The sequence below is a fragment of the Oryza sativa genome, chromosome 12 (genome assembly GCF_034140825.1).
Source record: "Oryza sativa Japonica Group chromosome 12, ASM3414082v1".
In the NCBI taxonomy this organism is placed as follows: domain Eukaryota; kingdom Viridiplantae; phylum Streptophyta; class Magnoliopsida; order Poales; family Poaceae; genus Oryza; species Oryza sativa.
Window position 1 is genome coordinate 2,235,684 of NC_089046.1, and position 25,631 is coordinate 2,261,314.

The 25,631-nt window shown below is 41.8% G+C and overlaps 3 protein-coding genes across 3 annotated transcripts; 2 read left to right on the plus strand and 1 right to left on the minus strand.

The window, feature by feature from the left end:
• Positions 1-6,193: 6,193 nt before the first annotated feature.
• LOC4351488 (stem-specific protein TSJT1) lies at positions 6,194-9,768 on the minus strand. Its single transcript, XM_015765092.3, has 5 exons — positions 9,392-9,768; positions 7,254-7,494; positions 7,008-7,128; positions 6,754-6,869; positions 6,194-6,493 (listed from the first exon to the last, which is right to left on the minus strand). The coding sequence occupies exons 1-5, from the start codon at positions 9,592-9,594 to the stop codon at positions 6,458-6,460; spliced, it is 717 nt and encodes a 238-aa protein (XP_015620578.1). The 5' UTR covers positions 9,595-9,768; the 3' UTR covers positions 6,194-6,457.
• Positions 9,769-16,934: 7,166 nt separating this feature from the next.
• On the plus strand, positions 16,935-19,055 carry LOC4351489 (uncharacterized). Its single transcript, XM_015763478.3, has one exon. It carries the CDS (start codon positions 17,552-17,554, stop codon positions 18,728-18,730), a length of 1,179 nt encoding a protein of 392 aa, XP_015618964.2. The 5' UTR covers positions 16,935-17,551; the 3' UTR covers positions 18,731-19,055.
• A 2,464-nt stretch (positions 19,056-21,519) lies between these two features.
• Positions 21,520-25,155, plus strand: LOC4351490 (protein trichome birefringence-like 11). The gene is made up of 4 exons (XM_015762854.3): positions 21,520-22,100; positions 23,409-23,804; positions 23,906-24,064; positions 24,357-25,155. Exons 1-4 carry the CDS (start codon positions 21,676-21,678, stop codon positions 24,733-24,735), a joined length of 1,359 nt encoding a protein of 452 aa, XP_015618340.1. The 5' UTR covers positions 21,520-21,675; the 3' UTR covers positions 24,736-25,155.
• The last annotated feature ends 476 nt before the right edge of the window (positions 25,156-25,631 follow it).

The window sequence follows — 25,631 nt, forward strand, 5'->3', positions numbered from 1 at the left end:
CGGCGGGCAGCGGGGCCGCGCTCGTCGTTCGTGGCGACCGGCGGCGGCAGCAGCTTCTTTTTTTTTAATTTGTGATGATTCACTGTGATGTATTTGACTGAGAAGTTAGAAATTTGTGATTCATTGTTTGGATGTGTGATGTATTTGAGTAATTTCTTAGGATATTGTGATGTATTTGATTTGTGTGTATAAGTAACTTTATGATTGTGATGTGGATTTGGTGATGTGAATTTGGGATGTTAGTTAGATTTGGGGATTGATTTAGGGATTTGCCTACTTGATTCGGGAGAAAATAAAAATGAAAAAAGAAAAAGAAAAAGGAACCATCTGCACTGCCGCTATTGTCTCTTTAGTCCTGGTTGGTAACATCAACCGGGACTAAAGATCCCTCTCTTTAGGGAATAAAGATGTATCTTTAGTCCCGGTTATTTCAACCGGGACTAAAGATGGACATCTTTAGTCCCGGATCCTTACTCCCGGTTGGAAAACCGGGATTAAAGGGGGGTTCCCAACCGGAAGTAAAGATGGTTTCTCCACCAGTGTCCCAAGGTGATCTTAGGTGATCAAGAGATGCTTGGAGACCCCCTACAACATTCTTTTATGCGGATTTGAAGCTCGAAGGTCAATAGGATAGTTTAATTTTTGAAATTGAGTCTTAGAAAAAACCGTACTATTAAGAGGGGTTCTAAGTGTGGTTCTGAGATATAAAAAGTGCTCTTAGTGGATTCTTAGTGATAGAATATTTTTGGGAGCCATTTTTGCAAATGGGTCCAGACCGGACAGAGAAGGCTGGCCAGAAGTTCCGGTCCCTGACATTGCATTGAATGAAACTTGCCTAAGTGTTGGCCGGAAGTTCCGAGGGTCAGGAACTTCCGGACTTCTTCCAGTTCAAAAATGTGAGTAACGGCTAGACGTCACCTAGCCATTATATATATCCAGATCGCACCCAGCTCACTTTTTGGCTATTCCACTTCAGTTCTTTCATCCCCTAGGTTGTTCTAGCCTCTCCCAAGATCCCTTTGCTTCCTCCACTCAAATCTAAAGCCATTCTTGTGAGATTGAGAGAATAGATGAGAGTGTAGGAGTGATTTGGAGAAGGTTTGAAGACTAGGTATGGTTGAGTACTTTGGATATCTTGTGGGTTGTCACTTGGGCTTATTACTCTTGAAGATCTTCTCCTAGACGGATAGGTGTTGCCCGCGAGCTTCCAAAATCTTGTGGATGTCCCGGGAAAGTTGGTGAAGGTTTTCCTCACCTCCGCAAGGAAACGAGGTAAGTGAGTAAAGATTCTTGTGCAAAGATTTCAGAGGTTCTCCTTGGTAGAACAACTTGCACTTGTGGTATTTTCTAGAAGTATTTGTGAGTTGGATCTTGGTGGTCATTCAAATTCTAGAAAATGACCTAGGAGTGTTTTGTTTAAGGCCTTGGACTTCTTCTGGGTTCTTTGCACAGGTGAGGCAGGGGGTTAATCGAGACCCGGCTCTTTGGAGCATCTCAACGGAGAGTAGAATTGAAAGATCCGAACTTCGGGAAAAAATTCCCCTTGTCTTCTCTGTGATGATTCTGTGCATGCTGCTGTGATTGTGTATCTGCTCTGTCTTCCTGTAGTTTAATTCATGCAAATTAGTTTAAGTCTCTGCTAGATCTTCAGGTTTTTCTTTGCTCGGAAGTTCCGGACAATCTGAGCAGACTGGAAGTTCCGGTATTCCACACCCGGAAGTTTTGGTCCTGCTGAATTTTACCGCTGCGATTTGTTTGTGAATTTCAGGAAAGCCTATTCACTCCCCCCTCTAGGCTACATCTTTGCGCGTTCAGTTGTAACCTGAAAACAAAGAAAATTATACCACCACCCACGCACCGACAACACCAACACACAGACCCTGGAGAAGGCTAGCACCGGACCGGCCGTCGCTAAGCGTGACTGGCCACCGTTAGGGCAAGAAAGAATGTACAGCCGGGATTGCTCAAAACCCAACCCTTACAGCCGACATAGAACCCTACTCTATACACAAAAGAAAGTACTTACTATAGTCTACTAATACAAGCAATATGAACAGACTATTCCCTCTATCTAAAAAAATTAACCTACATGAGTAGGTTTGGATGTAACAATACACAATAAATTTAGATAACCTTATAATTCATTTTCCTACGTTTTATCTAGATTGATTTTGTTTTAAACAGAGAGAGTACGTACTCAGTACAATCAGCCTGAACAAACCACTATTGAGCAGCAGTATTAGTGTGGAGTAATCAACTCACCAGAAATCATGGCGACTAGCATCGATCACGTGCTATCAGCCTATCACTGATCGAGCAAATTATGCCTCCATGCTGCCGCTTAATTAGCATACTTTAAGCTACTGCACTTTGCAAAGTGATGTCTACGTATATGAATATATCTGATCACATTCTCACGATCTAGAAGGAGAAAAAGAAAAGGCTGTCTTTAACTAACTACTACTGCTGCTTTAGAGTAAAAAGAGCACTCTGCTAGAATAATCCGAACCTTCCTGCACGCAATGATCTTTTCCCTTTTGTTTTGTCTTCAGTTTAGCTAGCTAGTAACTGGTTTAATTATTATTCACCAGCTCTCCTTCCATATATGATCATACAATAGTTTAGAAGCAGAACACAAACATCATCGGTATGTAAAGTAAGAGAAATTTTACGGTTGGAGCATATCTTGTGGTAGATAAAGTTTACACCAGAATTTTGATACTTGAGGATACTAATAAAGTATCTTGAGATACCAAATCTTACGCTAAATAATATATTACCTTTATATGCTTACCAAAGATGATAAAATTACCTATAAATTAAACGTAAGAATTTCTTAAGAAATCTTTAGGTAGCTAAAGTTTACACTTCAAATTTTAATGTTAAAGATACCAAATTTTACATTAGAAAATTGTATATTACTTCTATATACTTACTAAGTGTTAAGAATGATAAAATTACGCGTAAATTAAACTGAAGAATTTCTTAAGAAGATTGATCGATGGGAGCTGCAGTTTGCATTTTGACAGCCGAAATATTACCGTCGGATAGAAACGAGTTTACCGTGCATCAGAATCGGTTGCTTGATCAGTAGAGAGAGCTGCTCTCTGATGAGCTCGTGAGAAAGCATGGAAATTTTTGGCTGCTGGAACGGCTGAGCTTGATGGAGGAGAGGAGGCGACAGGGGTCACATGGCATCTGCTGCCTCGGGTGGCCCCCGCACATGCCATTTTGCTGCTGCCCTGCCCCACAGTACCTTCAACCTCCACAATTGCCCGTTTTACATGTCAGTTTTTACGGCGTTGTAATAATGCGCTGTAACTCGTCACCGCATTAAAAATTTGGTTAAAATTAGGATGATATGACGAAAAAGTTAGAAGTTTGTGTGTGTAGAAATATTTCGATGTGATGGAAAAGTTGAAAGTTTGAAGAAAAATTTTGTAACTAAACTCGGTCGAAAGGAAAAGAACGTGGGACTATCTATTAATCTTCTGATAGATTCAGGGGTTTAAATCTTATTCAATTTTTAATTAATAGATAAAATTCGTTTTGAATGAATAAAAAAACATGTTAAAAATCGTAAATTCAGAGAAAAAACAGTCATAAAATCTAATTTCGATATATTGTAATTGAGTGTAAGTGCTTTATAATTAAGTCTAATTGTAAGTTGAATCTACATGAAAACGAATCTTGATGTAAGATTATACATATGAAAATTAAAATGATAGGAGTAAAAAAAAATCTATCTTAAGTGAAATAACAAAACCAAAAAGAGCATTCGGTATTAGACCCTGTTTAGATCCCACCGCAAAAACTTTCACCTTGTAACATCGAACGTTTGAATACCTGCATGGAGTATTAAATATACGTTAAGAAAATAACTAATTGCACAGATTACGACTAATTTGCGAGATGAATTTTTTAAGCCTAATTGCTCCATGATTTAACAATGTGGTGCTACATTAAATATTTGCTAATGCCGGATTAATTAAGCTTAATAAATTCATCTCGTAGTAAATATCTATCGGTGGAATCGGTAATTTGTTTTTATTAGACTATGTTTAATACTTTAAATGTGTGTCCGTATATCCGATTTTACACGGTAAAAAAATTTACGCTGAATCTAAGCACAGATTTGAGATTCGGCAGGTATGGAATAATGAACTGAAAAGAGAATTTTCTGATCCGGATCTTTCAAGACAAGGAGAGGATTTATACTAATCTGGATCTTTCAAAAAGGAAATTTCTGATGGTGGTGAATAGACGTCAGAAAGCGGGGATGGTATTATTCAGAGATCAGAATATCAAAAGGCTAGATATTTTGGAGGCCTACTGAACATTGGAACCTGCAGGCAAGTGCACAATGGTGTCGACCCATTTCGCTGACGATCTTCGGCTACTTGAGCATTCAGCCCAGCTGGGTCGATCAAGAACATCATTTCTTTCATTCACCGAAAATTTCGTCGCAGCTTTTGCTAGTATTTCCGGTAATCCATTCTCACGTTCGATTTTCTCTGTTTGTTTGATCAATAAGAGTACTACTCCAATTCAGGGGTGAAATTTCTGCTTCTTCCGAAGTTCCGATGGTGTGTTTTCGGCGTGAACGCTTTCTGTGTTCGTGTGTATTTCTTCTTTACCAATATAAAATGAAGCATGGGTTCTGCCTTTGTTTAGAAAATGAAGAAAATTTTTGCTCCTTTCGAACATCAGAAAGCGTGGAAGCATGATAGTACGGTGACATGTAAGGTTTACAAAACCGTATAGTTATCGTGGTTGTCACGTACGGTAACCTTTTTAGTTTTTAAAATCACGGTATACATCGCGTTAACCGTGCGGTTTTCATAGTAATTGCGCGGTTAGCACGGTAACCATCAAATCGTGAGGTGGTAGTAACCCCATCCCAAATGATTTAGTAAAGCCTGGTGACAAGAGATGTGTGGTTTCAATATCGAAGTCTCATATTCAATCTCTAACACGTTTACAATTTTTCTTGTTAAAAATTGTTTGGAGGAATGTCTCTCCCTCTAAATTTTCTCTCTCTTTTTTTCTTTTTTCTTTTTGGTGTGGAAGCATGTAAGGGCTGTAGCCTATTTGCATGAACGACATTTGACAAATTAAAGCCCGATTCGTCCACTGTCCGGCCACCTTACAGCCCACATAGCCTCCTCCCCCGAGTTTGGCTGGTTGAGAAAAGCCCATTGTTTCACTTGGGTTTTATTCCAGTATGGGCCTGATGGAAGGTGCGGGCCATGTTGGCTCACATGAATTTGGATGTAGCGGTCCATATATACCAGCCCAACCAAATTTCTGCTAGGCTTTGATCGGCGAATCAGGCCCACGAAAATATTTCTGCGGCCCAAAAAGCTTCTGTGCCGACTAAGAGCTGGCCCAGTTCTCGTGTCAACCTGACCTATAATTTTTCGAAATTTGTTTGCAGCATCGACCAAAGTACTGGATAGTGATGAGTGAAAAGCGATCTTTGGAAATCAAATTGGATTAGTGTTCAAAGCCTCAAAACTTAGCTCCAGACCTCTACAGAAGCACCAAGAGGAAGACCACACAATCCAGGAGCCCTTGCAACAAGAAGGTGGGTAAATGACATATGTCACAACCTTAACTCAGAGAGTTCTTTCAAGTATGAGGGGCTCGAACGCATGAATCTTTAGAATTGACAGATGTAGTAGAGAACTCTATGGTTTAGAAAAGGACAGCCAATGGGAAGTATAGCACAAAATCCGCTTATCAGTTTCAATTCAACGGAATGATAGCGTCGCCATCCGCAGAGTTGATTTGGAAGGCGTGGGTTCTAGCAAAATGCAGATATTTAGTTGGCTTGCGCTACAAAATCGGGTATGGACAATAGATCGTTTGCAACTTAGGGGATGGTCAAATAATTATTTCTACCAGCTATGTTTCCGGAATCTGGAAACCATAAATTACTTGTTGTTTGAATGCCCAATATGGAAGTAAATCTGGTTTGGTGTACTTACATGGCTATGGTAAGATCATATTATTCCTAGGTGGTACTACTAGATCATATCATTATGTAAAGAAAATTTTTAGCATGTAACATATTTCAATAATATAATACATTTTTAAACATTTAAAATATTTTTGTTAAAATAGGAGTGGTTAAGGTTGTGGTATGAATAGTATCCGGCAACAAGCATAACTGCATAAGACACAATCACAGTGATAACAAACAAGAAAAACTTATTTGCAACACAACTACATTCAACTGACACAGCTGGGCCTGAAGTTCATTTCCGCCTGAACAGCATAGGATACAGATCATACACACACCCAAACACTGAAAAGTGCTAACCATGCTGGCAGCACTAGTCTTTACGGAAGATGATGATACAGATCAGATGCATGCCTTGCGACTATGTTACACCACCATTTACAGACTACAGAGTTTTCCTTTCCCAACAACAGCTGGAGATCCAAAAATCTCCTAATGCAGCGCTGTGAGGATTGTAGATCCTTCCACCTGCATATATCAAATCAAAAGTGTTAATTAACAGTGCACCCAAAAATGTCTATTGAGTTCAGACGAAATGCAGGAGAAAATAGTCAGTTACAATGTTTTTTTTTTTTGAACAAAGGCAGAAGCTCTGCCTCATTTCATTGATAAAGAAGAGATGCACATCGACCCAAGAAAGGGTTGAAAACACCATTTGACATCAGTCGGTTACAATGTATTCAGTTAAGTATTTAGGTTGCCATCAATTATTATTATTATTTTTTTACCTTGAAGGTTGCACCGCAAATTTCTTCTTCTTTGGCAGGAACTGCGGTCACCTTGTGCTTTGGGTTCTCATAGCACTTCAAGCCTCCAACTCCAAGAGCATTGGAATAGAAGCAGCCTGCAACCGAAATGAATTAGTGAACAGAAACAAAGAAAAGGTCAATTGTGCCTAACTAAATCAATAGTTAGAGATCAAATTTTATAGTAAATGCTTCATCTTTCGTCGCTGCATTACTGTTCAAAGTTTAAACATTACCTTGTGGGAAAGGTGCAAGAGACTTGCCACACGATCCTTTAAGCAGGTCAATGTTGTCAGAGAAGGCAACAGATCCATCAGCAGTAATCCCCCAATACAGAGACACCTTTCCCTCCGGATCCTGAAAAAGCAAATCACAGCACAAGAACACGTCATAATCTGTAACCAAAATCAACCAAATCTTCAGGCACTGACAATGCAAGTGAAGTGATGCAGCAACAGCATTCAGTGATGAACAAAACTTACAGAGGCCACAAGGAGGGTGGAGGTGGACTTGTCGAAGAGCACAAAGGCGTAGCTGCCGGCGAGCTGCGAGAGCATGAAGCTAGCAGGGTAAGGTGCTCTGTCTCTCAGCGTCTTGTACGCCTCGATCACAAGGAGCACCTCATTGGCACCCTTGGACAGACCATACTGCTGGTTCAGGTTGCCAAGATTGTCCAGGACTCCCTCGAACAGGCAGAAGATGTCATCTTTTGCTGCAAATGACCTGCACAAATCAAGACAGCTGCATATGTTACTCAACCAGCTACTGTTTTTCAGGAATAGGCAAAAGATTTGTGTATCTTTGTATTAAGAGGAATAAAGGTTTTTACAGAAAGGAAAAGGACATAACTACTGTATTATGATGCATGCATCTTAATAGTAACATAGGAGAAAAGAACATATATTGGCATTCAGGAACAGCATTAGTATGCTTGATTAGTGCTCAGCATTTCTACTCTTTAAGAATAATTGGAGAGTGAAAAGAATTAGGTGCAACATCAATGATTTGATCTGGGTAAGATGTACCTAACATTGAATTGTACTACATTGAAGATTGTACTACTACTAGTTACAATAAGGACAAAGATGCTTGTACTGGAAAAATTGGAGCAATGGAGTGGAATTCCTTGGATGCTACTTCTTCACTGAATCTGTCTAGTACTAGATAAGATATGAACAAAGAGTAACCAGGCCCACAAATCATAGTGGTGGATTGATTGACCATATGGGTCACCTAGTCCAGCCTTTTCCTTTCAGATCTGTGGGTATCAAAACTGGATAGACTTCTGGTATTAGCAACTGATTGCAAAGTTAGTGCCCTCTACTATGAACTGGGCCATGTGAACAGCACAATAATACCAGGTAAATGCATAAATCAAGAGAGGTTTTCATAAGCAACCTAGTAAGTTGTCCAACAACCAACACTATCTTGTCTCCTTTTTCTTTTGAAAGACTTGGAAATAGATCATCCTGGCCTATCCCTTTTCTTAAACTATATCTAATACATTGAAATACCATTAGATTCCTAGTGAAGAATATAAGTTCTTGTTCGTTGTTAGGTCAATTAACACCTTGTTTGTGGAAGGTGGCATGATGTGGACTTCTTCCATTGATATGTGATGATGTCCACATCGACATAGACATTTTGATTATATTTTTTCTTTCATGTCTTCTTCTGCTCTCGTTTTTTATACCAAGGCACCAACCATTTGATGCCAGGATACCGTAACACGTGGCAAGAGAGTCCTAGTTACCGGAGTGCCATGGCAAGAAAGATTCAGATATCGTAGCACCAAGGCAAAACTACTATTTTTGATAGTTACTTTTGTGCATTTAGTTCTCAAAAAATCTCTGCATATTCTTCTTTGTTTAGCATTCTACTTCTGAAACAAACAAATCTATACCATAGTTAATCATGTAATTATCATCTCAGACATGCGACCCATAATTCGGATGAGAATCTATGAACTGAATATGAGGTTTGGTAGCTTGGCCCCTCAACCTACAGAAATGGATTATGGAGTTGTATTTATTGTTCAGTTTGTCTTACGAAAGCAAACCTGCCTTTATATGAGGAGAAAAACTGCCCAATTATTGACTCAAGATGTGTGCCGTACCCAGAAAAAAAAACCATTTTGTGTTTTTTTTTGTGGTAAAAGCCTGTTTAAGTTACTGAATTACTTGAGATGAAATCATTTTTTTCCCCAGATGGGTACCACATCCCAAACACCCGCTCATTCTAAGCATATGTTTTACCAACCCCGTGATTTTTTTCCCTTCGAAACAATCAGCAAAGTGTTACGATAAGAAACTATTTTTTCTCTGATTTAGTCAGACACTCGGATCTTGGGATTTGGGAGTCCCCTTTAAAATAAAATAAAATATTGAGAGCTATTATGACATGATCAGTTGATCATCACTAGCTAAAGAAGACTTCACTAACCAAAGAGTAAAAGCATATAGTAAATGACTCTGACTCAGGAAGAACACATGAAAGCAATCACTGATTCTGTCCTTGGTTAGATCTTGAGAAATCCATGGTGAAGAACAGTAGAACTTAAGCAAATTCAGCTACAATTAATCAAAAGCTGTATTATTCAGAGGAACAGGATGATTAGTACCTTGGGCGGAGGAGGGCTTGGTTGGCATGGGAGTAGGCGAGGTGGCCGAGGTCGCCGAGCTGCACGGACACGGCCGGCTCGGCGCCGCCGAGGAAGCGGCTGACCAGCTCCGACGCCCGCGTCTTCGGCGACGGCGTCCGGCTGCCGGCGGCCACCAGCTCCGCCGGCACCTCCACCACGTCGCCGCTGAACACTCCCAACATCTTCTTTACTCTCCAACTAATTAAACCAACTAATCAAGCTACGCTAGCCACTGAATTAATCCTACTGCTAATCAAATTAGCATAGATATAATCTTGGCGTGTGGCCTTCCACACTCCTTGGATTGATGAAACAAGAAGAAAACGAAGCTAACAACACGACATGGATGGATGGATGGAGAAATGGAGGAGAAGAAGCGGCTTAAATAGCCACAAAGCCTTTGTTTTTTTTCCTTCTTTTTTTTTTGCTAATTACGTGGGGACCACACCAATGTTTTTCTTTTCTTGTGGTTCATCATCATTTCAGTTGTACAAATTCCTTTTTATTTTTGGTTTTTGCATAGACGAAACAAAACAGCAACAAAAAAAGTACAAACTTCTCGTGCATTTGGACGTGTCAATGCCCACTTTTTACCGGTGCTAATCATGTCTTGTATAATCTGTGGGTATTGGTGCACATATTTGACACGGGAAGTTAGAGCTTTGTTACTTTTTCTTTCCCTGGAGAAATTAAAATGAGTAACTTTATGGCCTTTTCTGAAACAAAAGTCTGAACTTTCTGTTGCTAGTATATATGGACAATTGGGGATTTATGGAATTAATGGATGTGAGATTACAAGAAACGGAACCTAGAAATTTCTAGAGAAAATATTGTGTGCACGGAGACCGGTTAGCTATATTGATGATAAAAAGAGAAAAACAAACGCATGTAATGAATTAGTGAGGTGTGAAGATGGTGACGGATGATGCATCGTGTGCAGTTTTATTTTTATTTGATTTATTGCGATTTATTGTGAACAACACGCAAGCCAGGAAAACGCTCAACGGCCATTTTGGCCTCTTGGGCAGATATTTTACTTGTTCAGCACACATCCCCATTCGCCAAGTAATAAAATGTTCTTCTTTTACTTTGATGCCTTTTTCTTCCTCGAAGGGTGCAGTTTTAGATTGTCTTCGAAATGTTTAAATAGGTACCGATTCTCAAATATCGAGAGTATACCGATGCAATGCTCGTATTTACAGTTTTTTTTTCGCGAACGTGCGAAAAGATTGCACGTTAATATATTAGAAGAAAAAAGTTATAGTTACACAACGCAATTAACCAGACCAGTTTATGCCAAGGGAAGGGAGAAAAAGCGAAATAAAAAACTGAAGCTAGAAAACTACGGCGGCTAAACACAAACTCCAAGTAGCGGGAAGGGCTGAGCCACGCTACACTCCTAACAAGTCCCAAAAAGCGGCTACACCAGCTAAAGACCACATATGACCCTCCGAGTGGATGGACTCCAGAACCACGGTGACTGAAAATAGTGCAAAGTCGAAAACCTTAGAGTTCCGTTCATTCCACAGCTGCCAAGAGACAAGGAGCACCAGGGAGTCGAAGCTAGCGCGGAGATGCTCAGGTAAATAGGCCCTGGAGGACGGCCACCAGTCCTAGAACCAGCTGCCACGAGGGAGAGAGGGCAACCCATCCAGAAGACGACAGTACACGGAGCCAGACCTGCTGAGCAAACACGCAGTCGAGGAGAATGTGGTTCGCCGTCTCAAGATCCTGAGCGCAAAAGAGGCATCCGAGTGACTATTGATGCTGCGTTTCTGGAGGAGATCAACCATCCACTAGCTTACAGTTAATTAATTTTTAATGGTTGATGTGATCATGAGATATCAATAGTAACTTTGTTAATATTAAGATATTACCAACCCAATCTTATAAACGTGTTTATAGGGATAAGCTTTATATGCGCTTATTCATAAAAGAACGTAGATATAAACGCTTGTGTTTGTACCGTATTTTGCAAAGGGATGGAGAAAAAAAAGAAATCCAGTATTGGCCCGGTCTTGTTGGCACAAGCAAAAACTTGTGACACACCAGATTTGGCGGAGTAGACAACAATAATGCTCTAGATTAGGTTCTCTCTTGATGTTGACCCGCTTGTTATACCTTTCAGAAAAGAATTCAGTATGTGACCAATCACTAGGAGAGTCTCACTACGAAGATTTCCCTCCCTAATTCCGTGATTAGATATATCTGAATGACAATGACTCTTTTCTCTCTGTCGAAAATATTAATGGCAGCTATGCCTGTTCAATCAAGGAGGAGCAGCAAAGAAAGATACATAAGATGTTTATGTGATTATACAGATAAAAGGTGATAATGACTCTTAGTTACTTGCTTAATCAAAAGTAATCTACTCATTTCATCCCTCATCCCCTACTGGTTGATCAATTGTAAATGCAGCCGATGACAAATTCAGATCCACACGCCAATTAGTGGACATAAGTAGCCACACTGTTCTGCAGAAAACGACTGACGTGGAACCCCAAGTTCATCCAGTCCATTAAGGCAACCCCTTGCCATGCAATGCTTTGTCATAACAATGACTTACACTAATCATCTAATATCTCAGACTTTCAGTTCCGTTAATTAGGTGCCACTGATTATGTGTGATTGTGGGTGCTCGCACTAAGAAAATCGAGAAACCAAATTAATTTCTTAATCACGGCAGGGAATCAAGATTCAAGAATCCACCATTATTTATGGGGAAAAGCTATAAATATAAACTTTTACTTACTAAATTCTTATTACTAACAATAATGTGTCACGCAATAATTGCATCTAGAATTTTTTAATTTTCATCTATCTAAATCAAACGGTTAAGACGATTGTTAGTAAAAATTTAGTAAGAAAAAAATAGAACATGTAGCGGTGCTCTTATTATTTATGTCAACTTGTTAAGGGTTTCGAGCTTTAGAGAAAGAAATGGATAGAACCACACTGCGGGAACATGATAAATTTGTGAAACAATGTGCATAAATTTCCATGTAAAAATTACTCCCTTCATCCGAAAATATTATACTATTAGATAGCAATATTTTTTTAGAAAGGGTGGGGGTATAAAGAAATGGCCTTTCTGTTAGCAAACAAATCAACAGATACAACACTTTTTCACAGAGATAAGGGCACTAAGTTCTGCAAACCTTACTCTACTTTCTACCTTTAGTGACTAGCAGAGCTCATGCTTCTCTTTTTTAGAAGGGGAAAAAAACCTGACGGAGTTAATTTAATAACACATGGGTCTGCATGATATATTTATGTCATCATCAATGTTTTTTAATAATAGTACAATAGACCTGAAAATTAATGGCACTAGTCAAACATACTAACTTCGTACTCACTACTATCTGAATAAAGCATGGTAATACCAGCATTTGCTACACGTGTTCTTTTAATTAGCAGTTGTATGTATGAACATTTTTCCTTAGAAAAGAATTAACATCAAACTTATATAATATATTAATTTACTCTATTAATAAATTGCCGAAGTTTAATAAGAATCTTAAGTGAAGCTGCCATTTGTTGTGATTTAGAGGAAGCTGCATTATCATTTGAGGTACAGTATTAACAACCGGAGATATTGTAATTCTTCACTAAATTTTACCACCGCACTAGAAATACTGACCGAAAAAGGGATAGATAAATTCACTGTGTTTGGTCTATTCAGTTTATCCATCACTATCAGTCCATGTCTGTAGATCGTAAGCACCAGACAATTTAACACTCCATTTTTTTATCTAAAGTAATTAAATACTCCATTATTTTGATCTCAAGTAAGTAATTTAATCAATGGGAGTACTAGGTAAGAGCAAGCTTACGTATGCCATGATATATGCTGATAGTCACATTTATGTTTAAGAAAAAGGAGTAACAAACAAACCCAGCTTGCTAGATCGAGTGGCATCCAACATCAGACGCCATGTTCATTGCTCAAAACAAAAAGAAATTCTGAAGAATATTCTTGGGTCACCAACGAGTACATAATCATTGACAACTGGCAAGGATTTGACAAGGTGACATGACAGGTAAATGAACGGTCAAGCATTTGGCAATGACAAATTTTCGTTAACAACTGTATTAATTTGGCTCAGAACAAGGTTCAAATATAAAAAGAGCGAATTACACTTTGGACCACCTTTAAACACATCTTTTCACTTTGGACCAAATAAATTTATCATTGTTGCGATTTGGACCACCACGAATGATCTTTTTCAGCACGACCTTAAACACATCAGCTCTGATATACGGCCGAACTCCTCTATGTATGGCTCATATGTTTACCGAAAGGGAATTTAGACATAACGAGAAAAAGTTGTTCATGGTAGTCCAAATCGCAACAATGATAAATTTACCCGGTCCAAATTAAAAAGATAGGTTTAAGGGTGGTTCAAATTGAAACGTGGATAATAAAAGGTGGACCAAAGTGCAATTTACTCTAAAAAAATATCATCATGACTAATCTAAATGGACAATAGTTACCTAGTCAGCAATTCAGAATTCAGCACCTGCAGTAGGTAGCAAGGTGACTACAATTCAAGAAACATGTCCAATTTTTCAATGTATCTGTGTTTAAATCTCTCTCTAACATAAGGTCTATACATTATACTGAATACTGATCAAAGAATTATTTTTCATTAATAAATGGAAACCAATGGGCGCACACAGGATTAGATAAGACTGGTAAAGACCCACAGATTTGCTGATTTTTATTTTGCAGTACTCGTGGACTGCAGAGAGAATCTAACCATGTGATTCAGTGCGAAGGGGATTTTTCTTTAGCTGATCCAAATGCATTGAAATGTTCTGCAAATTGCTCAAATGCATGGGGACTTGTCACCTTTAGTTAAAATTCGATTAAGTGGGCTGGACTTTGCATCTCTAACGCTGTCAGCAATAGTTTGCATATCTATTCTTCTATTCGATTAAGTAGCGTATTTTGATCAGACCATGGGTTTATCACATCCTTTTCAGAATGAAATTTTCAGCAAAATATCTTATGCCAGTACTAGTAACTTGTGAATTGGACACAGCACTATTGTTTTCACCCTTTCCTTATCATGAGAAAGACATGCACTGTAATTATCTTACAATACTTTATCTGTTTATCTGAGTTGAAATCATGCAAGCAAAGTTGGCAAGAAGCACACCTAGAGTTATATATTACTCCATTCATTTCAGTTGCTATCGCCTAGAAGGCGATTGCTAGAATCAAGTGAAGCACAACTAATTAGAAAACAGTCTACAAGAAAACAAAAAGAATCTTGTCGCTGTAATTGCCAACTCACACGTACCCAATGAGTGTCATGCACTTGTCAACATGTTACTCCTATTTATTCAAGTGATTTTACTGCCCTTAAGAAGTTACCACATTTGTAATGTATTTTTTTCTCATAAAATTTCTCATGTAAATTTTGGTATCTCTTACTAACTAGGTATAAGAAGGTACTGAATTTTACAATAAAATTTTTGGTACTTTGGTACCTCTCCAGAACCATAAAATTTCTCTATTTATTTATCAAATTATTTAACGTCGCATATTTTCTACTACCTCTGTTTCTATTATAAGTCATTGTAATTTTTTTTCTAAGTTAAACTTTTTTTAGCTTTGACCAAATTTATATTAAAAATATAGTAATATTTTTAACATAAAACAAAGAAACTATCAAAATATATTCAATGCTAGATTTACTAAAACTAATTTAGTGATATGAAAGTTGCTATATTTTTTTTAAACTTGATAGAACATTAAAAATGTTTGACTTTAAAAAAGTCAAAGCGACTTATAACATAAAACGCAAGGAGTAAACTCTTGATATTTTCAATATTACAAATTAGAGTAAATTTCATAAAACTACAAATTTAACATGATGTATCACAAAACTATAGATTTAACACTAAATTTACCACATAACTACAGTTTAAGTGGAAAATCGTAAAACTACATATTTAGTAACAAAGTTATCACAGAATTACATATTTAATATCAATTTAATCACAAAACTTAGATATATATAACTCAAACATAGCATTAGTGCTAAGGATTTGAACCCAAAATATATAGTTTTGTGATAATTTCATTAGTAAATCCATAGTTTAGCGATACTTAGCCTAAAATCTATAGTTTTCTGATAAATTTATTGTTAAATCTGTAGTTTTGTGATAAATCACCTTAAATCTATAGTTTTGTGATAATTTAGTCAAATATCTGTAGTTTTGTGAAATTTACTTTAAAAATTAATATGTGAAAAAGACATGACATAATTTATCAGAAGACTGTTTTTTTTGTCTTTGCTTAATGGAAGCAAATCTTTTGCGTTCATTAAAAAAAGATTTATCAATAAAGATATTTTCATGCAGTTATATAATATTTATTGAATATATAGTCAAAAAGACAATGATCAAATTAACGTATATAACATGTCCTAAAACAACAGGTAAAATAGAATGAAGTGAGCACCTTTTCAGGGAGCACTAAGCCTCTTTAATGTGATTCCTTAGAATTTGCATGGTTTGCCACCATGCCAAAACCTAAGCAAACTTTTGTTATGGCCCAAGTTTTGGCAAGTTATATATGTTATTGTCACATTTTAGTAGCAAAACCAAACACTAACCAAAATACTATTTAAAGTGCCAATAATTTGGTAGGGGTGTATTTTAACTTCAAACCAAAATGGCTCTAATTAGTTTGTTCTTGATTCATACTTGGACGATGCATCTTATGCGATCATCTCGGGGGAACTATGCGTGGAACGGTATATGTGCCCATAGTTTCCAAAGTCCAAATCAGACAAATACTCTATTCCTAGTCCACGATTCTTCCAAGGTGGCTGCGGTTACGGAAACTTAGATGATTTTGCATATCATTTTATAATTGGACACCTTTACATTAGTCCTATTGTTTAATTTATTATTTCCATTTTCACATGCTTATGGGTGAACATGTCTAGCTTCAACTGGCTGCTAAAAGGTCAAAAAGATAGAAAGATAAGAGCAAGTTTAATAGTATAGCCAGCTACTGACTCCAAATCATCTATAGCTAATCTAATAGTCTATTCTTATAATAGTTAATTATAAAAATATACTACACCATTAATGCCCGGTCCTACCTCTCATACACACATAACGTTTTGAAGTCTGTGTTGCAGCCGGCTACAAATCTGTAGCCTGCTTTCTTCTCTCTCTTCTTTTTTCTTTTTGATATGTGGTTATATCTGATTTATAGTTTGCTGTTTTACCTGCTCTAACAAAACAAAACCAAAAAAACGACGAGAAAGGGATCAACAATAATGCAGGTGCAGATAGAATGCTGTCTACCTCAACCGTCATGGCAGCGAATTAAAAGATGATAGAAAGGCCAACCAACTACTCCACGTACCCTGGACTGGATAGATAGCTAGCAAAGCAAAAGTTGCTAGATTCTCAAGCGTGATGGCATTTCATGGCCTGACTTTAGAGAGACATGGACTAGTGCAATTGGATTCATCAATGTACAGCCGTGATGCAGACAAAATCCTTGATCCCTGATGATTCCGGTAAAGAAGAAGAAGAGGTCGTAGAAACTATACAAGTGTTCTCACCTGCTTCTGAACTCTCAAGCCTGACGAAGAAACAAATTTGTCCAGTCCTTTCACACAATTCCTTCGTGTGATCTGCTCCCAATCTGTGGTTACTGGGGTGGAGAGGAATAGCGCCGTATACCTGTGTCTCGTCGTGGATGGGCGGAGGTGTCGAACTGCGGTGGCGGCAGGAGGACGCCGGAGTTGGCACGGCGCCCGCCGTCAAACTGCCGCCGCCGGTTACCTACTCGAGGTGGTTGGTGAAATGGTGACTTGTGGACTGATGGAGTGGGAGCTAGTTGGGCCTTGGAGTATTAGCCCAATAGGCCCACGAGGAGGCAGTGTTTGGGCTTATACGGCCCATAAGAAGGCTATGGTATCACGGCCTGGCCCAGAAGTGACTGGGTCTGAGTAGGCTAACGGAAAAAGTACACCGAAGGCCCCTCAACTTGCAATCGAGTTACAAAATCGTCCCCAACCACAAAATCAGATATATGACATCCCTCATCTTACAAAATCGTTCATTTTAGGTCCCTCGGTGGTTTTGACCCCAGTTTTGTCCGACGTGATGGCTGAGTCAGCGTGGGACCCACGTGGGCCCCACATGTCAGGTTGTTCACGTCATCACTCTCTTTCACCTCTTCTCCCCCTTCCTCCTCTCTCACCTTTTCTTCTCAATCCGAGCAAGACGGCCGGCGGGGCGAGGGCGCCAGGCAGGAGAGGAGGATGTCGGGAGGCCGGCGACCGGCGGCAGCCGCGACGATGTGGGAGCAGGACGTCCTCGCGCTCCCCGTCGGCACCATCCGCATCCGCCTCGTCCTCCCGCGCCCGCCCTCCCACGCCGCCGGCCTCCGTCGCCTTTCCACGTGTCGCCATGGATGACGACGGCGGCGACTTCCCTCTCCCCGTCGGCGCCATCCGCCTCCGCCTCGTCCACCCATGCCGCCAGCCTCCATCGTCTCTCCAAGTGCGGACATGGATGACGACGGCGGCGACCTCCCTCTCCCTGTTGGCGCCATCTGCCTCCGCCTCGTCAACCCGTGCTTGCCCTCCCACACCGCCAGCCTCCATCGTCTCTCCACGTGCGGCCATGGATGACGACGGCGGCATCCTTCCTCTCCCCGTCGGCGCCATCCGCCTCCGCCTCGTCCTCCCACGCCGCCGGAGCAGGAGGGCCTCCCCAACACCGCCGCCGTTGAGGCGCGGGCGCCAGATCTGCAGCGGGCGGCGTCCAGCAGGGGAGCAACTGCACGGCATCCTCGCGCTGGTCGGGTCCTGGCAGGCCGTGCGGACGAGCGTCCTGCCGCGTGCAGGAGCGAGGGTGTGGCGGTGGTGGGCTGCGATGGCTTACAGGACTTCGCCGACGGTTCCGCCTCACCTCGCAGGCCTCCTCCCCACCAGCCGACCAACCTCTGCAGAGCTCGCGTGCTCTGACCTCGTCGACCGGGGGGACTTCGATGGGGCACGCCGTGTCGCGGATGCCGTGCTTGCCGCCGCCGGCCCTCGGGGCGAGGTTAGTGACCGCCTCGTGCATCACTTCGCCCGCACGCTCCTCGCTCTACGCGGTGAAGACAAGGGAGGCCATAGCGGTGATGAAGGCGCGTCAGAGACAAGGGAGGCCATGGCGGCGCTCGACCGCGACGTGCTCCTCTGTTGCACCGACGACCGCGCTCGTCACACTGTCCTGTCGCGCCCTGGCTGCTCTCCGCCGGCCATCGACGTGGAGAGGAGAGGAGAGAGGAAGTGAGTTGAAAGGGAGGGTAAGAAGTGGCTGACGTGGACTGTCTGACATGCAGGCCTCCTCCCCACGCTGACTCAGCCGCCACGTTGGATAAAACCGGGTCAAAACCACCGAGGAACCTAAAATGAACGGTACCTAAAATGAACGGTTTTGTGGTTGGGGGTGATTTTGTAACCCGATTACAAGTTGATGGACCTTCGGTGTACTTTTCCTAGGCTAACTAACTAGGCTTGTGTAGGGACAAGGCTTTGGCCCAAAAAAAAAGGAATAAGTTCACCGGAGGTCCCTCAACTTAACAGCGAGATTATTTTGAGATCCCTCAACTATAAAACTAGAAATGTTCACCCCTAAACTCACTCAAACCGTTCACTGGAGGTCCCATGGTAGTATTTGCTCCCGGTTTTGCTGACGTGGCATCCTAGTCAGCAAAAAATAAAAAAATAAATATGTGGGGGCCCACATGTAAGTGAGAGAAAATGATGTAGCCCCACATCTCTCTTTCTTTTCTTTTTCTCTTCTCTTCTCTCCTTCTCTTGAGTAGGCGCGGTGGTAGACTCGATGTGAGGCGGCCGGCGGCGGAGCAGGGGCTGCGGCGGCGGGAGAGGGGGAAAGAGACGGCTGGCGCGATGGCGAGCTCGGCGGCGGATAAGAGGCCGATGCAGACGCCGGCGACGGCGATGAGTAGGGGCGGCGATGGTGGGAGAGGGGAGAGAGACGGTGCACGCTCGACTCGGTGCGGAGTCGGCGGAGGCATCGCAGGCGCCGCCGCCGTCCCCCCTCTGCCGGCCTATTCCGGCCGCTCCGCCCCGCCGCCGGTCCCCCCTCTTCCGCGCTTGCTCGCCGCCGCTCTCCCCTCTATCGCGCTCGTCCGCCGCCGGTCCCCCCTCTGCCGAAATCGATTTCGAGGGCGACGGCGACGAGTCCCACCTCACCGACGGCGGCAATGGAGGGGAGGAACAAAAGCGTTATGAGGCTCCCGATGCGCCATCCTTCTTTCTCGGCATCGACTCCGACAGCGACGGCGATAAGGAGCGCCGCCGGGAGGAGCAACGGCGAAGTTATGAGGCTCCCAACGTACCCTCCTTCTCCCTCGGTATTAACTCTGATGGCGGCGACCCGGAGCCGCCGCTCGCCCGCTGCCACACTTGCCCACCGCTTGCCGCCGCCAACGCCGATGCTCCGCAGCCGCGCTCGCCTACCACCGCCGATGCTCCGCGGTCGCCGCTCACCCGCCCCTTTGCTCCTCCCGTGCCCAGAGCCGTCGCTCGCCCGCCACCGCCGCGGTTGCCCGCCGCTCCGCCTGCCTCCGGCCGCGAGCCACTACCGCTCCCCATCCGTGGCAAAGAAAACGGCGACTGAGAAGAAGATTGCTGACTGGATTATTGACCCCACATTTTTCTCTCACTTACATGTGGGCCCCACATATTATTATTATTTTTTTTCTGACTAGGATGCCACGTCAATAAAACCAGGTGCAAATACTGTCATGGGACCTCCGGTGAACGGTTTGAGTGAGTTTAGGAATGAATATTTCTAGTTTTGTAATTGAGGGATTTTAAAAAATCTCGTTGTTAAGTTGAGGAACCTCTGGTGAACTTATTCCAAAAAAAAAAAAAGATTGGTTTTGGATCATGGCTCGTTTAGTAGTGTATTTGCTGTTATCGAGATGACCAGGTGGATTAAACTTGATTGCGTTTGCGTTGCGTACAAGGACAAGCCAACAACCTTGCTTTCGTAACACCCTCATCATCTTTCGATGCATCATTCTTTGCCCCAACCCACACTACTACTACTAATCCCCACCAAAATCAATTATCTTTGATTACAAACTCGATGGTTGTCACAATCTATACGCAATACAGTCTAACAACGCAGTTAAAAACAAAACGTGGGAAGGACCAAAAGGAATCGTTACCATCACACAAGTAGACGTACTCTCTGTAGTCAAAAAATAGAGTTCTAGATTTTTCACAAGCCAACAAGGACAATGAAGCTTGTGTGAAAATGGTTTAGCAACTGCCCCGATCGAAAATGATCGATGTGGTTAAAAGGTAGCGGCCTAAAATTAAACAAAGTTTTTTTAAAATAAAATACCAGTACATCTTTTGACATTATATTAGACAGATGGTAATCAAATTTAACTTGCGCTCGACCTAAAGCAAGTATTTTTTGATGACCGAGGGATAGATCGTGCTTGACTTGACTCATACTTAACCCCTCCAAACACAGCCGAATTTATAGGCCCCACACCTCAACTTCAACCCTCCCCCTCCCATCCACTTCTTCCTTCCCCTCTCCACACGCACAACACAATTGCCACAAACCACACTACTAATTTGTACTTACTTCGTCTCAAAAATATATTAATCTACTATAAAATATAATATTTCCTGAATCGAAACGATATTATATTAGTAATAGGTTAAGTTCTACTTTAAAAAAAATAATTTAGTATTGGATGAGTTTCTATCCGTTCTGATTTGTTGTATTGGAAAAATAATTTAGTATTGGATGAGTTTCTATCTGTTCTGATTTGTTGTATTAGAAAATTTTTCTTTCAATATTAGGTTAAGTAGTTTTTTTTATAGGATGGAGAGGAGTACTACTCCCTCCATTTTACAATGTAAGTCATTAATATTAATATAAATGTAAGAAATGCTATAATAACTTATATATTATGAAATAGGGAAATAGTAATCACATTGCTTTCCGTCCAATTGGAAGCAGCCAAACTCCGTGCATTTCCCTTTCAAATGACCTCCTCATAAATACCTCCTCGTCTTCTCCCTCGAGGTGTCTCCGTCTCCTCCTCCTCTCCGCCACCTCGTCTCGTCTCCCCTCCTCCCGCGCGCGTAAGCTCCATGGCCATGGCGAGGTAGTATACAGGTAGTAGTAGTGGTACTACTAGTGCCGGTGCTACTGCTTCGTCGGTGGGGGGATCGATCGATGCGATGATGGTGGGGTCGACGTCGGCGGCGAAGCGGCTGGCGCGGGGGGTGATGAGGAGGCCGCTGGAGAAGGCCGGGGCGGCGGGGCTGGTCGCGATGCTGGCCGCCGCCGCCGCGCTGCTCCTGCTCGTGTGCGCCGCCTCGCTCCGCTGCTCGGCCGCCGTCGGCTCGGCGCTGGCGGCGCCCAAGAAGCTCCTCAGCGGCGGGGTCTCCATCGAGGAGCCCCGCGGCGGCGGCGCCGGCGGAGGCGGCGGAGGCGAGGAGTGCGACCTGTTCGACGGGGAGTGGGTGTGGGACGACGGCTACCCGCTCTACGCCTCCAGGGATTGCCCCTTCCTCGACGTCGGCTTCCGCTGCTCCGAGAACGGCCGCCCCGACGACTCCTACACCAAGTGGCGATGGCGCCCCTCCCGCTGCGATCTCCCCAGGTTGGGTTTGCTTCCTCCTCTTCCATCGATTTCTACTTCTTCCTCTCATCTTTGGTACTCTTGCATATTATGCTTCCATTGATTCCATTGTTGGATTGGGGTGGCGAGTTTGGAGGTTTAGATAGAAATCGATTTTAGTAAATGTTTACTTCGAGAGCTTGACGAAGATCAATGAAGAAATCTTTAATGAGATCTCTTGCTGCAATCCAAGCATCTAGAACGGTGCGGAGATGGCGAATGATTAATTGATTAGTATAAATTAATTAAGGAGATGTGGATTGGAGACCGTGCTACTTAATTTTGTCTGCTGGAATGTTCTACAACTTGAGTGTTAACTTATAAAGGCAAAGAAATTAAGACGGACTTAAATAAACTTGGGTTGAATCTAGAACCCAAACATGCTGCTCTGCTGGCATGATGAGGATTAAGTTTGGGTTAGTGCTTCTGACTTCAATCTTCCAGTGGGATATTCTTGCTGAGATTGGATCAGTGGGCGTGCATTTTACAATCTTCACCCTGGTTAAAATTAGATTATTGGAACATGGGATGATCATGATGCTGTCAACGACCAACTCCACTTTGGAACTGTGCGCCACGATTGGAAATTCGATGCCCTTTTGCTTCCCACATGATTACAAAAGTAGGAAACAATGTTACCCGTATGGTTATTGCTTAGTCCTGCAGAAGATATATTTTATTAAATCAGTATTGTTTACTTGATCTGCGACTGTCATGCTGTTGCAATCATCTTTACCTTCGATGGAGAGGTGGTCTTGTCCTGTTAATTGTTGAGGGCTCTGTTTTGTTGTGTTCTAACTGCCTTTGTTGCAGTTAAGTGGTTGCTTGATTCAATTTGGAAAAGTAAAGTGGTTCCAAGATTAGATTTCTACCTTTTGAAAAGAATATTTAATCTTGATTCTTGTCACCATAAATGTCAGTAGCTATACTTGGAGGGTAAGTTTGTCATCCTTCATAAGTGCTAATTGTATGAAATTTTGCAAAGGTGGAATATTATAACATTAGGGATGTGTTACATAGTACCATGTAAAAGGACTCGCATTTTTTTGTTAGAAGCATAATCTCGTTGTACTTATGTTTTTTAATGTATTGCATGCCTTTTGATTTCTCAGTGAATTATTTTATAAGGAAAGAGCATGCTTGTGACCTTGTAAGTTCATTATTTTGTGACCTTGTATGGTACTCCCTTGATACCTGTGGACTGAGATGTACCATTATCAATAAATTCAAATGCCCATATTAGCAATGCTGGTGTCTCACTCTAATTTCGTCTCCTTTTCTGTTTCTTAGATTTAATGCCAGAAATATGCTAGAGAAACTCAGAAACAGAAGAGTTGTATTTGTTGGGGATTCGATTGCAAGAAACCAATGGGAGTCTCTGCTTTGTATGCTCGCTGCTGCTGTTCCTGACAAGAGCTCCATCTTTGAAGTTAATGGGAATCCTATTACAAAACACATGGGTTTCTTAATTTTCAAGTTTAGAGAGTACAATTGCACTGTGGAGTATTACAGGTCTCCTTTCATAGTCCTTCAAGGTCGTGCACCAGCTGGAGCCCCTGCAGTCGTAAAATATACAATTAGAGTAGATGCCATGGATTGGATGTCTGGCCGGGGTAAGTGGAAGGATGCTGATCTTTTGATCTTTAACACGGGGCACTGGTGGAACCATGAGAAAACAATCAAAGGGTAAGCATAAATGTTTGAATTCTATTGACTGAACAGCATTCTCTACTTAATGTCTTATGGCTGAGAGATCATGCTATTCTTACTGTTATGTCTTGCACCAGTGGCGCCTATTTCCAAGAAGGCAACGAGGTCAAAATGGAGATGACTGTTAGAGATGCTTACCAAAGATCCATGCAGACATTGTTTCATTGGCTTCGCAATGAAGTTAACACAAACAAGACCCAGATCATCTTCCGTACATATGCTCCTGTGCATTTCAGGTCTGTGAATCACCAACTCTAATTACTCAAATAGTGAGTGTTTCCCTTGGTTTTAATTCCTTGCTCAAACATTATTTGACAGTCTTGATTGATTGTGTATGTTGTATCGAATGATATCAGATGCTTTTGACCATACATTGTTTCATTGTTTTATGTGAATTGTGCCAATATATTGTTAGCATCATGAAACAATGCTGATGGTATTTATTGTTGGACTTGTGAACAAACATCATAGTATCTTTCAAATATTCAGTCAAACTATTTCTTTAACTAGATTAGATATTTCTTACAGAGGTGGTGACTGGAAGACTGGAGGGACCTGCCACTTGGAAACTCTACCAGATGTAACTCCAATTAAATCGCTGGAACCGTGGGCTGACCTGCTTGAACCCATAAATCATGTACTGGGGAACAGCATCACGACCAAGCTTGTCGGGCTGGATATACTGAATGTGACTCAGATGACAGCTCTGCGTAAAGACGGGCACCTCTCGGTGTACCTGAGTCCTTCAGGGCCTGCATCTCATCACAGGCAGGATTGCAGCCACTGGTGCCTGCCTGGTGTCCCTGATGCATGGAATGAACTCCTCTATGCCTTGTTCTTGAGAAGAAAGATGGTGATGCCCCACAATGTTTCAAGTGTGGGAGCTAAAAGACTCAACACTGGGTGATAAAAGCCAAAGGAGTACTGCTGGATGGCCATGTCCTCTCTTACTGAAGCAAAGCTTTCATAACTCATAAGCTAGGTAGCTGAGCTGGGGAGGACACATTTTTGGTAGTACATTAGTACAGTTTGGTTGGCAAGAAGTTAAGCTGCACCACTGTGCTGTGATTTTCAATTGCGGAGGTTAGCGAAAAGAGCTGGGCAAAGGTAACAGTAGCTCTTTTTTTTTTTCCGATAGTGAAAATCATTGCAACCTCTACATCCAAGTGTATATCCGGTCATGGTAACAATAGCTTAGCCTGTATTATGACGGTGATTTGTGTGTTTCATACAGAATGATTGGTGTAAATATATAGCAGCTGCGAAATGGGCAGCTTGTTTCAGTTGTGTACTACTATGTAATTTGAAGAATTTGTTTGCTGACGCATATGGTTCTGACTTCTCATTTGTGAGCGCACATGTAGCAGACTCCGCTTAATTTTGGTTTATCTCTGCATGTTCGTTGTTTGGTAGTATTATTACGCTTGGTTGTCTTGTCCGGTTGTCCCTGCCCCGTCTAGCGGGCGTTGACGGTGATAATTAGGGGTGAAAAACTAAAAGTGTTGCAGGGTAACCATGAGAAATCATGAGAAGCAGAAATGGGGAAAAAAAAGATATAGTCTTGCTATTTTATCGACCGTTTTCTTGGTTTACTGTCTTCTCAAACCGTAATCCGGTAGTTACTATATTTCTTACTGGAATGGATTAATTTGTATCCTAGTATTTCTTATCCCTATATTCTTGACTATCGCATACTTAACACTAACTACCTCATTTGGTTATGTTTCTGTTTGTCCCATAGCGTTCACAATTTGCATAGTTGTAAGCATTAACCCATGTGGTCATATTATTGGTTTCCAATCG